Source organism: Leucoraja erinacea, chromosome 13, assembly GCF_028641065.1.
Source record: "Leucoraja erinacea ecotype New England chromosome 13, Leri_hhj_1, whole genome shotgun sequence".
Classification (NCBI taxonomy): domain Eukaryota; kingdom Metazoa; phylum Chordata; class Chondrichthyes; order Rajiformes; family Rajidae; genus Leucoraja; species Leucoraja erinaceus.
In genome coordinates this window covers 25247072-25262884 of record NC_073389.1, presented here as the reverse complement: position 1 = coordinate 25262884, position 15813 = coordinate 25247072, and the positions used below count along the sequence as shown (strand labels likewise).

Sequence of the window (15813 nt, the reverse complement as noted above, 5' to 3'; positions counted from 1 at the left end):
GACTGCTTGGGTCCTTGAATGGAATCAAGGGAGGAGGTAAAGCGACAAGTGCAGCATTTCCTTTGGTTGCAAGGGAAAGTGCAAGGAGAGGGGGTGGTTCGGGTGGGAAGGGACAAATTGACCAGGGAGTTATGGAGGGAGCGGTCTCTGAGGAATGCCGACAGGGGAGGAGATGGGAAGATGTGGCCGGTGGTGGGATCCCGTTGGTAGACAAAGCTGGAGAAAATCAGCAGGTGACGCAGCATCTATGGAGCGGAGGAATAGGCGACGTTTCCGGTCGAGACCCTTCTTCAGACTGATGTCAGGACGTGGGGGGGGTGGGAAAAAGAAAGGAAGAGGCGGAGACAGTAGGCTGTGGGAGAGCTGGGTAGAGAGAGTAGAGAGAGAGAGAGTATATTTATTTGTCATTTGGACCCCTGGAGGTCCAAATGAAATGCCGTTTCTGCAGCCATACATTACACACAAATAGACCCCAGACACAACATAATTACATTTTACATAAACATCCATCACATAGCTGTGATGGAAGGCCAAATAAACTTATCTCTCCACTGCACTCTCTCCCCCCCCGATGTCAGAGTCGAAGTCAAAGCCCCCGGCTGGCGATGGCGATTGTCCCGCGGCCATTAAAGCCACGCCGGGTGGTGCGAGGTCGCACACCGGGTCTTGATGTTGGAGCCCCCGGCGTGCGCTCGCAAAGTCCCGCATTCCAAGCCGCGCGGGGCAGTGGTGCTAAGCCCCGCTCCAGGAGCTCTTCGACCCCGCAACTCGGGCGGGAGAAGTCGCCGTTGCAGGAGCCCCGAAAAGCGGTCTCCCTCCAGGGAGGCGCGGGCTCCCGGCGCCGCCGTCCGCAGACCCGCAGTTACAGCCTCCGAATCAGCAGCAGCAGCAGCGGCAGCGGCAATGCTCCTCCACCGCTCCACCCGCTCCGGTCTCGGCCAGCTCCGCGACGGTGAGGTGAGTCGGCACCTGAGTCCCCGGCTTCTTCCTGTTGGAGGCCGCTCCTCGTTGCGGCCCCAACGACAGCTGAGACCCGACGAGAAAAGGTCGGGTCTCCAGTGCAGGGAGAGATTCAAAAGTTTCCCCCCCCCCTCCCACCCCACCCCCGCCCCCCCACACGCACACCCCAACCTCAACTACATAAAAACACAGACAAAAAATAATAAAAACGCGGACAGGCTGCAGAGGCCGCTGCTGACCAGAGTCGCGCCGCCTACCGGGAATGGGAGGGGAAGGAGGGAGAAGGACTACTTGAAATTGGAGAAGCCAATGTTCATACCGCTGGGGTTTAAACTACCCAAGCGAAATATAAGGCACTGTTCCTTCAATTTGTGGTGGGCCTCACTCTGGCCATGGAGGAGGCCCTGGACAGAAAGGTCGGATTCGGAATGGGAGGGGGAGTTGAAGTGCTGAGCCACCGGGAGATCAGATTGGTTATTGCAAACTGAATGGAGGTGTTGTTCGAAGTGATCGCCAAGCCTGCACTTGGTCTCACCGAGGTGATCATACGCTGAATAATCCAACCACATTTTTGTTTGGAAGTGGAAAGAAATAATAGAAATTGCATTCATTGCAACGTGCAAAAAGAGTTGAGATACTGTATTATAATGTTGCTGCATGTCATTGTGGTATATATCATGTCTTGATTGGTGAATATGTTTAGTTTCTAACTTTATTTGAAGCAGAAATAACATGTGAATGCTTCATTGATCACAATTCCGACTGGTAGCTACGCAATTAGTCCGAGCACATTATCGCACACGTCATGCAAGCCGTCTTAAATGACCACCTAAACTGTCATTTGGCAACCTAAAAAGCTGCCTAGGTTGCCCGGCTGGAAAGAGAGAAAAAATGTTAAGTGAAAGCCCGGGTGAAGCAAGGATGTGAGAGGCCACAGAAGCAGTTAGGTAAATTGATTAAAATGAGAGGAGATCTGTGATTGAGATTTAACAAATCTCTTATTAGTTACTTCACAATCATCTATAAACTTGAATTATTTTGCCGCTTTTGACAACATATTTGCTAGTGATGCTGTTGATCCTAAAACAGTTCCAAAATATTTATGGTACAAACAAATCATGAGTCATGAGTTTCTCCAGCTTTTTTATCTACCTGTGATTCATTGACTGCTGCCTAAGACTCTGATTTAGAAACATAAGCTGCAAGTACTTATGGGATAAAATAACAAATGCCATGGTTGATCAAATAGTTGGAATGTGTTTAAAAGGAGATGTAAGTAATTGTAGATGCTAATTTAAAAAAGAAAAAAAGACAAAGTGCTGGAGTAATTTTGTGGGTCAGGCAGAATCTCTGGCGAACATGGATAGGTGGCATTTCGGGGTTGGACCCTTCCTAGACAGTTGGAATGTGTTACTGTCTTTTTTTGTGACAGTAACTTTTTTAAGTGTCTTAACTTCATGAACTTGAAGCTAAACTTTCAACTGGTCTGGAATTGGAAATATTTCTGGTTTCTTTGGAATAAAGCCTTCCCACTTTGTGACATCTGTCATTGAAAGACAGTTTTCGGTTTAAACGAAGTATGGTGCGCGATCCAGAATTTTGTAAAAGGAAGCTAAGAGCACCACAGCAAGGTGTTTGAAAATCCTCTACAGGATTAGGGGTTCAGCCAAAACTGGAGTATACTGCCTTTTGTAGAAAATATGTAAATATATTGAAGAGAATGCCATAGCAGAATATTTCAGGAATGAGGGACTTTAACCTTGTGAATAGATTAGATGTAGGAAAGAAATCTGATCCAGGTGTGTCTAATGATGAAGAGCACAGATCTAGTAATTTGAGATAAACTGTTCCATTGATGGAGGGGCTAAGAACTAGGGGGCATAGAGTGGAGGTGATTGCAATGAGAACCGTAGGTGACACTAGGAATTTTATTTTTCAAAAGGGAGTTAATTTGGAAGGCACTCCCAAGATAATTGGTAAAGACAGATAACATTGCTTTGTACAACAAGGAGCTTCACTGGTATCTGAAGTGAGGAAAATCGCAGGATTGCATGGAGAGGATGAGGACTGGGCCAACTAGCTGGAGCTGGATATGGGTTTGAAAGAGTAAATCAGCTACTTCCGTATTGTGACCATTTTTTGTGATTTTCTTTTTGGCTGTTATATTAAGCTTCTATATTGCAATTCATTTTTAGTTCTGATTTTGGTTGTGGCTTCATAAGTGTTAGCTTGCCTGCCTAAGTGAAATTTTCAATCAAATTTAAATTTCTGAAGATGTTGAATCTTAAGATCTCTGACTTTTGAAATAGTGACAGTATGATTCTAATTTATGTAATTATTTCTGCATTTGTATCTGTTCCGAAGAGCAAGCCAAGAGCCTGACTGCTGTACATAATTCTTGTATTTGTATTTAGTGATCAAGTGTAATCACTTGGAAAATCTCCTTAAACCTTTTTCCCGGCTTCATGATTGTTACTAAATATGTCAGCACTTCTTACTTGGCCCACTGAATGAATTGGCCACTCCATGAATTTTATTTTCACCGATAAACTAGCAAAGCACTTAAACTCCCAATGAATATATTCTCATGAATCACGTAATAATTGCCCATTTTATCTGCTCTTCTGAAAGCTAACGCATTAGTATATTTATTTTAATGGTAGTTTGGCTCCGTGATACCACTTCTACTCTCGCACCTATTCTTGGTTGGAGCCGTGAGGGGAATCGTGCATTATGGAGATTCCAGCCTTTTGAATGAAATTATAGTAGGAATCTCTGCCTAGGCTTCTGTCCTGCGAGATGTAAAAGTTTATATTGCAATGAATTCCGCTCTTTATTTTGAATCGTCTGTAAAATTGAATTGAAGTAAACAGAAAAATCAGCTCTTCAAATGGAAAATGCTGGAAATACACAGCAGGTCAGGTCACATCTGTAGGAAGAGAAACACAGCTAATATTTTGGGGTCAACAACCCTTTGTCAAATTTGTTTAAATTATGGAATTTCATTTATTGGATCACTCAACATTCAAGCAAAAATTGTATCGTAGACAATTTTTGAGGTGCTGTGCTTAATATTAGCAAAATATTAAATACGTCATTATCTGACTTGCTGGTGGTGAACCTTGTTATTTCCAAATTAGTTACAGAATAAAAGCAATTTTTATTACATGCAAGTAATTTCAATGAAAAAATTTCTACCCCTTCTGTCTTGATTTCAATCTTCTCATGAGAACTTTGATCAATGGGATATAAATATTATTCACTTCTGTATAGAGTAGCTAAGTATTAGCCATAGAGTGATACAGTGTGGAAACAGGCCCTTCGGCCCAACTTGCCCACACCGGCCAACATGTCCCAGCTGCACTAGTCCCACCACTTGGTCCCTCCAAACCTGTCCTATCCATGTATCTGTCTAACATTTGTCCAACTAGCGGCCTATTTGGATGGCAGTAACAGGATTGGTCTGAGTTAGCATGGATTTACGACGAGGAAATCATGCTTAACTAATCTTCTGGAGTTTTTTGAGGATGTAACTAGGAGAGCCAGTGGATGTAGTATACCTGGACTTTCAGAAATAATTTGATAAGATCCCACACAGGAGATTAGTGGGCAAAATTAGAGCACATGGTATTGGTGGTAGGGTACTGACATGGATAGAAAATTGGTTGGCAGACAGGAAACAAAGAGTAGGATTAAAGGGTCCCTTTCAGGATGGCAGGCAGTGAATAGAGGGGTACCGCAAGGCTCTGTGCTTGGACTGCAGCTATTTACATTATACATTAATGATTTAGATAAAGGTATTAAAAGTAACATTCGCAAATTTGCAGCTGACACAAAGCTGGGTGGCAGTGTGAACTAAAGAGCAGAATTCATTACAATCTCCTCCTTTCCTCTCCACTCTCCCTCCCCACTCTTTCCCCTCTCTCCCCCCACCCCCTCTCCCCCCCTCCCTCCTCTCCTCCCCTCCCTCCCCCCCCTCCCCCCCACATCTCTCTCCCCATCCCCCCTCTCACCCCCTACCCCGCTCTCCTTACCCTACCAAATTGTCATGTTTCCTCCCTCCTCCTCTCCCCTCCTCCCCTCTTCTCACCCCCCCCCCCCCTGTGAGTTTGGGGGATGATTAATTTGAGTGTGATGCCGCAGCCCCCCCCCCCCCCCCCCCCCCGCAAACGCTGTTGGGGAAACAGACCCAACGGGTCTGCACTTGGTCTAGTTATTATATAAAACTGTGCCTGCCTGCCATCCGTCCGGCTGCCGGCTGCCGGCTGCCTTTCTTCGTTTTGATTTGTTTCCATCGTGTGATGTCACAATGCCCATTGTTCACATATGTCCAATCGGAATGGATCTATTTACATATGCCTTTGCAGGAGCCCCAGCCCATGGTGAACGTTCCATTGTGTGATGTCACAATGCCCAATGCTCAAAGACATTCTTGCCATAGATGGAGTACAGAGAAGGTTCACCAGACTGATTCCTGAGATGTCAGGACTTTCATATGAAGAAAGACTGGATAGACTCAGCTTGTACTCGCTAGATTTTAGAAGATTGAGGGGGGATCTTATAGAAACCGATGTTGGGGAAGTCCAGAACAAGGGGTCACAGTTTAAGGATAAGGGGGAAATCTTCTAGGACCGAGAAAAACATTTTACACACAGAGAGTGGTGAATCTCTGGAATTCACTGCCCCAGAAAGTAGTTGAGACCTGTTCATTGGCTATATTTAAGAGGGAGTTAGATGTGGCCCTTGTGGCTAAAGGGATCAGGGGGTGTGGAGAGAAGGCAGGTACAGGATACTGAGTTGGATGATCAGCCATGATCATATTGACTGGAGGTGTAGGCTCGAAGGGCCGAATGGCCTACTTCTGCACCTGATTTCTGTTTCTAAATTTCCCTATTCTCATCCCTCTCCCACCCATCCCTCTCTCCCACACCCCCCTTCATTCTCTACCCTATCCCCTTCCCTTCCCTCTCTCCCCCGCCCCCCTTCCCCCCTACCCCTCTGTCCCTCTTCCACCACTCCACCTACCCCTCCCTCCACACTCTTCCACTTCTCTCCCTCACCCCACCCCTTTCCCTCCCCCACCCCTCTCTGTCCCCCTCCCTTCCCCCTCCCTCCCCTCTCCACCCCACCCCCTTCCCCCTACCCCTCTGACCCTCCCCACTCTTCCACCTCTCCCCCCTCCCACTATCCCTCCCCCCTCTTCCCCCCTCCCCACCTCTCTCCCCCTCCCTCCACACTCTTACCCTCTCCATCCTCCTCTCCGTCCCCATCCCTCCCCCCCCCCACATCTCTCTCTCCTCCCCTCCCAATCCCTCTCTCCTCCCTCTCTCTTCCACCACTTCTCTCCCCCTTCCCCCTCCACTCTCCCTCCCCACTCCTTCCCCTCTCTCCACCCCCCCCCCTCTCCCCTTCCCTCCCTCCTCCCCTCCCCCCCCATCCCCCCCCCCTCTCCCCCCCCACCCCCCTCCCCACCCCCCCACCCACCCCCCCCCCCCCTGCCCCCTCCTCCCCCCCCACCCCCCTCCCCCCCCCCCCCCCCCCTTCCCCCCTCACCCCCCCCCCCCCCCCCTCCCCCCACCTGTGTGTTTGGGGGGTGGTTAATGTGAGTGTGATGCCTCAGCCCCCCCCCCCCCGGCAACCGCCGTTGGGGAAACAGACCCAACGGGTCTGAACTTGGTTTAGTAAACTATAAAAATGGAGGATGCTATGAGGATGCTGGGTGACTTGGGCAGGTTGGGTGAGTGGGCAGTTGCATGGCAGATGTGGATAAATGTGAGATCCACTTTGGTGGCAAAAGCAGGAACGCAGATTATTATCTGAGTGGAATCAAGTTGGGTAAAGGAGAAGTACAACGAGAAGTGGGGGGGTCCTTGTTCATCAGTCACTGAAAGTAAGCATGCAGGTACAGCAGGCAGTGAAGAAAGCGAATGACATGTTGGCCTTCATAGCAAGAGGAGTTGAGTATAGGAGCAAAGAGGTCCTTCTGCAGTTGTACAGGGCCGTAGTGAGACCACACCTGGAGTATTGGGTGCAGTTTTGGTCTCCAAATTTAAGGAAGGACATTCTTGCTATTGAGGGAGTGCAGCGTAGGTTCACGAGGTTAATTTCTGGGTTGGCGGGACTGTCATATGTTCATAGAATGGAGCAGCTGGGCTTGTATACTCTGGAATTTAGAAGGATGAGAGGGAATCTTATTGAAACATATAAGTTATTAAAGATTTGGACACGCTAGAGGCAGGAAACATGTTCCCGATGTTGGGGAGTCCAGAACCAGGGGCCACAGTTTAAGAATAAGTGGTAAGCCGTTTAGAACGGAGATGAGGAAAAGCTTTTTCACGCAGAGGGTTGTGAATCTGTGGATTTTCTCTGCCTCAGAAGGCAATAGAGGCCAATTCTCTGGATGCTTTCAAGAGAGAATTAGATACAGCTCTTAAAGATAGCGGTGTCAGGGGATATGGGGAGAAGGCAGGAACGGCGTCCTGATTGTGGATGATCAGCCATGATCACAGTGAATGGCGGTGCTGGCTCGAAGGGCTGAATGGCTTACTCTTGCACCTATTGTCTATTGTCCCAGCCTCAATTACCTCCTCTGACAGCTTGTTCCATACACCGACCACCCTTTGTGTGAAAAAGCTACCCCTCAGATTCCTATTAAATCTTTTCCCCTTCACCTTCAACCCATGTCCTCTGGTCCTCGACAAATTCTCCAAATATTATGCAAGGCTATTCGCCACATCTATAATCAGAACATTTTCCCTTTACCCCCTACAACATTTTCATTTCATGTTGCAACATTTTTTCTTCACAACATGTGTTGCTTGTTTCCTACAGTTTCTTTCCTTAAATATTTCTTATTGAATATTAGTATGAAATGCAGTCCCTAAATTCTTCAAATTTTATGGTTGGTATATCTTTTCCTTGTCCTAATTATTTCTCGTTATCTTAATTCATCCTATCTTAAAGATCCAAACAGCCTTAAATATAAAGCATAGCTAGGCTATTGAAGAAAATTAGCAGCTTTCTGAACTAGAGCAAAAGAGGATTGTTCTGATGGTGTGCGTGTTTCTACTGGAAAATTGGTCAAATAAAGAATAACATCCATGTTTAATTTTATTGTCCACTTCTGGTTATTATGTAATTTCAGTTGCATTATACAGTCTTCCCCACACTACAACATGGAAATTTACTCAAATACTTAGTACAAAGCAAACCACTAGAGGAACTCAGTGGGTTGTCAAGCATCTGTGGGGACGGGGAAGGAATTGTTGATATTTTGGGTTGCGACACTTCATCGGGACAAGTCCTTCCTTAGAATCTTCTTCTAGTTTCCAGCATCTGCAGTCTCTTGTGTCTTTTACTTCATCAGTATCTTAGCCTGACTAACCTTACCTTCATCTGCTGGCAAAGTTTTCCTGTTACTATTATGTTAACAAAAAGCTTTTTGATTTTCTTTTATACTGCAATAACTTACTCTTTTTCTTCCTTGGGCACAGTAAACTTTATATTTTGGCTTTTATAATGTGCCCCGTGAATGCTAATTATCTTTTGTTTGCAAATTTGACCGAACCTTTGGTTCTCCAAACACTCTTTCCATCCTTATCACCCTAGCGTTTTTGCTTCTACTTTCTCACTGTCTCTTCAGCACTTCTGCCACAACCACTCATGCTCCAGACTCCACGTGCTACCTTTGCATTGATGAATCGATAATTTGGCATCCTACTTAAACTATCCTTTTCTTCAAAGACATTGTTTCCTACCAGATGGAAAACTACTGCAATGCAACTTGTTTAATTACCAATATACTTTTAACTTTAACTAAAATAACGTTTTTCATGTAAAATATCCTGTTTTTTAACTCGATGATCTCTTGTTAATGTTCTGAATGTGGCAAGTTAGTAGCGGAGAATGTATACAAATTTAGACCGATGGCAGCCTATTTCAAATTTCTAATGATTAATAATAATAATAAATTTTATTTATGGGCGCCTTTCAAGCGTCTCAAAGACACCTTACAAAAATTTAGCAGGTAGAGGAAAAACATGTAAGGGGAATGCAATAAATAGTAGAGACATGATTAGTACACAAATTAAAGACAAAATTCAATTCAAAACACAATATGAGGCAATTCAAGCACAGATGAAAAGGGAGGGGGACGTGGGGCTAAGGATAGGCAGAGGTGAAGAGATGGGTCTTGAGGCGGGACTGGAAGATGGTGAGGGACACGGAATTGCGGATCAGTTGGGGAGGGAGTTCCAGAGCCTGGGAGCTGCCCTGGAGAAGGCTCTGTCCCCAAAACTGCAGAGGTTGGACTTGTGGATGTAGAGGAGACCGGCTGATGTGGATCTGAGGGACCGTGAGGGTTGGTAGGGGGAGAGGAGGTCAGTGAGATATGGGGGGGCCAGATGGTGGAGGGCTTTGTAGGTGAGGACCAGGATTTTGTAGGTGATCCGGTGGGAGATGGGAAGCCAGTGAAGTTGTTTGAGGACTGGAGTGATGTGATGCCAGGATTTGGTGTGGGTGATGAGTCGGGCAGCTGCGTTCTGGACCAGTTGGAGTCGGTTGATGTAGGTGGAGCTGATGCCAAGGAGAAGTGAGAAGGTATCTTTAAGCTACCCTTGTCAACTTAGAACTAGTAATGTCTGTGAAGAGTAGTTGTTTCACACAGGGTTGGGCTTATCAGTATTGCTATATTCAGAATTAAATACAAATTTCCAAGATGCGTTTTAAGGCCATCTTCACAAATGTTCAATGAGAAGTTCCGTATTGGCCCCTGACACAAACAAGCAGCAAATGTAAGATCTTTGATAATGATCATTCGCCAATAACAGATTGCACTCATATCTTCCTTATAATTAACACCAATACTAGCAATGTTACAAAATTTTGAGATTTAAAAAATCAAGTCTGTAATTTATCCCATCTGATAAAGCATAAAAAGAAGTTTAATTTGGCACCTAATTCACTTTCATATCTCAAGTATTTAAAAAGTTATGGCCATTTTCATACTCGGAAATTAGCATCTTGTTCCGTATTGATTTTCTATGGACATAACAAAAAAGCTGTGATCGTGAACAGTCAAAAGCACATAACCTTCTTAAAAATTAAGAGAACTGAATGAAATTGTCAGTTATCATAGATTGAACCATTCTGAAACAAATATAAAATAATCTTACTCGGATGACCTGAAATTAAAGCATATAATTAGTTAGTTACCCACTTGTAGCTAATTTCAAACTTCAATTACTAGATTTAAACATCTATCCATTTCTTAATAAATGATTAACATTTTTAAATAGCCCAAGTGTCCAAATAATATTCACAAATAATTCACAATAAAACATGATTTTTTAAATCTCATTTACATTAATTTATAGGCCAAATGGAAGGAATTTAGTGTTCAATTGCTGTGAATTAAAGTCCATTTTAAATCAGCTTTCTAGTGGGATCCTGTGAACGCGCTGGTTTAGAACGTTCACATTGCGGTAGATTTGTGCCCTCAAATGCCCAGAAAAATACTGCGGGATATAATGGGCCCAAAATTAGCTACTCGCAATATTAAACTTTGTATAAAGTGATCTTAAGAAGCCCTTTTTAATGTAAAAATATACTGCTACCCTTCAGATTTCTGCTCTATAGACCCAGCTGGTTGCGAGCCGTCGGGGGTTTAGAGGTTAATTTTTAAACTACTATAGCACTTAGGAAAAACTCGTAAAACTAATAATAGCTCATGTGAGGGAACCTACCAGCGAATTTTCGTTAATAATTAACTAGGCTGAACAAACTCGATTTGAACAGCCTAGAGAAAATCGCGTTTTAAACCCGCCCCCCTCTAAACGGCGCCAAAATCGAGCACACGGGCTGGGGCAGATTTTCAGCGACGCTTCAGGTACGCTTTGCAACATACCCACCAATACGTGCTTGACTCTAGATCCAATTCCTATTGTTCGCTTTGGCCAAGGGAACAACATGTCATTATTTGATGTGTAATTTATTTTATTATAATTTATATTCCAGGATATTTACATGAGATTAGACATGCCATGCCATAAAAGTTTGAATGCTTTGCTTGCAATTTCTCTTTTTTTAATTGTCGTCTAATGCTGCTCATTAAACTTTCTTCCATTTAGCATATTTCTTAATTGTCATTAAAAAAAATCTTACACAGTTAAGAGCAAAATTAGTCCTGTCCATGGATTTCTCATAGGAGTATCTATTGGCTTTTTAGATACATTTGTCCAAGATAAAACAAAGACTTAAAGTGGAACATAAGAGCTATATCCAACTCTCTTGAATAATCCAGTGAATTGGCCTCCACTGCCATCTGTGGCAGAGAATTCCACGGATTCGCAACTATCTGGGTATTTCCTCATCTCAGTCCTAAATGGCCTATCCCTTATTCTTAAACTGTGCCCTGGATCTGGATTCCCCAAACATCGGGAACATTTTTCCTGCATCTAGCCTGTCCAATCGTTTAATCATTTTATATGTTTCTATAAGATCCCTTCTTATCCTTCTTAAATTCCAGTGGATATAAGCCCAGTCGATCCATTCTCTCATCATATGTCAGTCCCGCCATCCTGGGAATTAACCTGATGAACCAATGCTGCACTCCCTCAATAGCAGGAATATCCTTCCTCAAACTAGTAGACCAAATCTGCACACAATACTCGAGGTGTGGTCTCACCAGGACCTCCTTGCTCCTATACTCAAATCCTCTCGCTATTAAGGCCACCATGCCATTTACGTTCTTCACTTTTTGCTGTATCTGCATGCTTAAGGGCCTGTCCCACTTGGGTGTAATTTGCGCATCATTTACACGACATCCTAAAAATTGGTTGGCGCGTTGTGACGCGCGCGCGTGGTGGCGTATGCAGTGAAGCGCGGTAACGCGTGGTGCCCCAGGATTTTGGAATGCTCAATATCCTCGCACGCCACCTACGTGATGTATCCCTTGTGCATGCTGACGTACTGATGGCATACGCTGATGTACTGACGGTGTACATGTAGCACGTGGTGACGCATTAACATTGCCTATGCAAATTTATTATGCGTCGCTGTCCCTAACCACGCACCGTCAGCCCGTCATTTGCACGTCAATTGAGCACTGCACCACGTGACCACCCGGGTATAAAGCCCGCATAGTATTGACAATTTTTCGCTGGGAAAATCCTTGCCACGGAGATCGGACTAAGTACGAACGACATCGCAAATGGCTCCCAGAAGAAGCAGGGCCCTCAAGTGCGCATGGCGCGTGACTGTCGTACTGCTAGACGATTTTTGCGCAACAGTCGTGTAAATGACGAGCAAATGACACCCAAGTGGGACAGGTTCTTTACTTTCAGTGATTGGTGTACAAGGATACCCAGATCTCGTTGCACCTCCCCTTTTCCTAATCTGACACCATTCAGATAATAATCTGCTTTCTTGTTCTTGCTACCAATGTGGATAACCTCACATTTATCCACATTATACTTCATCTACCCACCCACCCAACCTATCCAAGTCGTCCCGCAGCCTCATAGCATCCTCCTCACAGCTCACACTGCCACCCAGCTTTGTGTCATCCACAAACTTGGAGATGTTACATGTAATGTCTTTGTTTAAATCGTTAATACATATTGTAAATAACTGGGGTCCCAGCATTGAATATATCAAGGATTAAAGGACTTGTGTCTCAGCAGGATTTGGAAAAACTTGTCCATGCATTTATCTTCAGCAGGCTCGTCTACTGTAACAGTGTATTTACAGGTCTCCCTAAAAAGTCGATCAGACAGCTGCAGTTAATTCAGAACCCTGCTGCTCGAGTCCTCACTAAGACCAAAAAAGTAGATCACATTACTCCAGTTCTGAGGTCTTTACACTGGCTTCCAGTCTGTCAAAGAATTGATTTCAAAATACTACTGTTGGTTTACAAAGCACTGAATGGTTTAGGGCCAAAATACATTTCTGATCATCTGCTTAGCTACGAACCACCCAGACCACTCAGATCGTCTGGGACAGGTCTGCTCTGTGTCCCCAGAGTCAGAACTAAACATGGAGAGGCAGCATTTAGTTTTTTGCACCACACATCTGGAACAAACTCCCAGAAACTGCAGGTCTGCTGCAACTCTCAGCTCTTTTAAATCTAGACTGAAGACTTTTCTGTTTGCCGCTGCCTTTCAGTAAACAATACAATTTATTAATTACCTATACTGCACTGTAACTTCTATTCCTGGTTTTATTCTATTTTAAATATTTTATTTGATTGCTTTTAATTTTGTAATTATTTTATCTGAATAATCTAATAATCGTTTACATCTAAATGTCATTTTATATGTGTTTCTTTCCAATGCTTTTAATGTTTTGTGTAAAGCACTTTGAATTACCTTGTTGTTGAAAGGTGCTATACAAATAAAGTTGCCTTGCCTTGCGACACCTCACCAGTCACTGCCTGCCATTCTGAAAAGGATCCGTTAATTCCTACTCTTTGCTTCCTGTCTGACAACCAGATCTCTATCCATGTCAATACCCTACCCCCAATACCATGTGCTCTAATTTTGCACACTAATCTCTTGTGTGGGACCTTGTCAAAGGCTTTTTGAAAGTCCAGATGCACCATATCCACTTATCCATTTTACTTGTTTCATCCTCAAAAAAATCCATAAAATTAGCCAAATATGATTTGCCATTCATAAATCCAATGTCCCCTAGTATTTCTGGGCAAAATTCGATAATTTGGTGCAATAATACTTTTGCCACAGAATAATGAAAACAAATGAGGTATAATTTCCTCAACGTGGGGACCAGAAGCTTGCAATAGAGATGGAAAGAAAAGCTCTGACAATGTCAGTCTCCAACCATCCTTTAGTTGCACATACCGCTGACTATGAGTAGCATTGAAGAAAGGTATCCTATCAATCTTCTGTCTGGGTATTAGTATGCATAACCTTGCAAATGTATTTAACTAAGCTTAAATAATTGTGCAACTTATTTTTAATTCCACTGCTAACTACTTAAAGATATAATTTACTCTTTTTATTTGTAGTCACTACATGCGACAAATACTCGAAGCACTACGCTATTGTCATGACAATAATATCATTCATCGAGATGTGAAGGTAAGTTGATTGCCTTGTGGTCCTGTTTTTTTATAGAAAAAAAAGAGTTGAACATTATTCAAGGGAGAAACTTAGTAAAGTTATCTCAACAGCAACACTACTTTTCATAAGGGCTTGTAATTGTCAAATATAAAATGTCTATAGATTGTATTACACAAATAAAAGCTGTGGAAAATGGGGTCTAAGTTATTTCAAGCAGAGGTCGACTTCTCCCTTGTTGCATACTTTGTATATAGGTGTAAAAGGGCTATGGAAATTGCTTTATAAAAGCTACACCAATCTAATCACCTTTGCATTTGTTGGAGTACCTGTTGAGTAGGTTCATGAGATAAAACTAAAAGAAAATGGGTATAACATAGCAAAGAGTAGCGGGAAGCAAGAGGATTGAGAAACTTTCAAAGGACATTATAAGGTAACAAAAAGGGCAATACGGGGTGAAAAGATGAAGTACGAGGGTAAGCTGGCCAAGAATTATTTTTAAGACATTCAAAATCAATTACCGTCTATCAAATTCCAACAACCAATTTAATCAGTTTTCACATTCTGATGCACAGAAAATTTGCAACTAAAGTCTGACACAATGTTTTTTTCTAAATGTATTTCATTACTCATTTGCAGCCTTCAACATAGTCCACTGCTTCTCAACTTGCTGCAGGAATCCAGTGGAATTATCTATATTTGGGGTTGAAACCCTGCTCTTGTCTCTTAATTCAAGGAATACTGTATCTGACTAACGTAATTTATTATTTTGAGAAGGTGTTACTGAGGGTTGAGTATTTTAAGAAATAAATGTGTATTATGACCAGATGCTTGTAAAAGTTATTATTTGGAGATAAATGTGAAGAGTAATTGGGAGCAGGTCCACATCTGACATGTAGAAGATGTTTAAAGACCAGCTGAGCAGAGTTCAGTACCAGCATGTTCCAGTAAAGAGGAGGGACAAAGATGGCAAGGTACATGAACCATAGATGACCAAGTGGTTCTGTGTGGAGAAATTAGGGAATTGGGTAGAAAGTTAAGGCCCCCAAGGCTCTAGATTACTTGCTGTGCAACGTCAGTGAGGCCAGGATGGAAATAGGAAGGTAGAATGCATGGCTAAACACCCTACTAGCCGGCTCGTCCAACGGATAATTTTCCAACATTTTCGCCACCTCCAATGGGATCCCACCACTGGCCATATCTTCCCATCTCCTTCCCTTTCGGCTTTCCGCAGAGACCGCTCCCTCCGTAACCCCCCTGGTCAATTCGTCCCTTCCCACCCAAACCACCCCCTCCCCTGGTACTTTCCCTTGCAACCGCAGCATATGCTACGCTTGTTGCTTTACTTCCCCTCTTGACTCCAACTAAGGACCCAAGCAGTCTTTCCAGGTGCGGCAGAGGTTCACCTGCACCTCCCTCAACTTCATCTATTATATCCGCTGCTCTAAGTGTCAGCTGCTCTACATCGGTGAGACCAGCGGAGACTTGGCGATCGCTTCACCCAACACCTTCGCTCAGTTCCCAATAACCAACCTGATCTCCTGTTTTTTTATAGAAAAAAAAGAGTTGAACATTATTCAAGGGAGAAACTTAGTAAAGTTATCTCAACAGCAACACTACTTTTCATAAGGGCTTGTAATTGTCAAATATAAAATGTCTATAGATTGTATTACACAAATAAAAGCTGTGGAAAATGGGGTCTAAGTTATTTCAAGCAGAGGTCGACTTCTCCCTTGTTGCATACTTTGTATATAGGTGTAAAAGGGCTATGGAAATT

General features: G+C 43.6%; 1 protein-coding gene across 1 annotated transcript in view; it reads left to right on the top strand.

Annotated features, from left to right (window-relative positions):
* LOC129702708 (peripheral plasma membrane protein CASK) overlaps positions 1 to 15813 on the top strand; it is a 255618-nt gene that overhangs the window by 77376 nt on the left and 162429 nt on the right. Inside the window, exon 5 of the mRNA XM_055644636.1 lies at positions 13985 to 14057. Within this exon, the coding sequence (XP_055500611.1) occupies positions 13985 to 14057 (73 nt within the window). The remainder of the gene's footprint in view (positions 1 to 13984; positions 14058 to 15813) is intronic.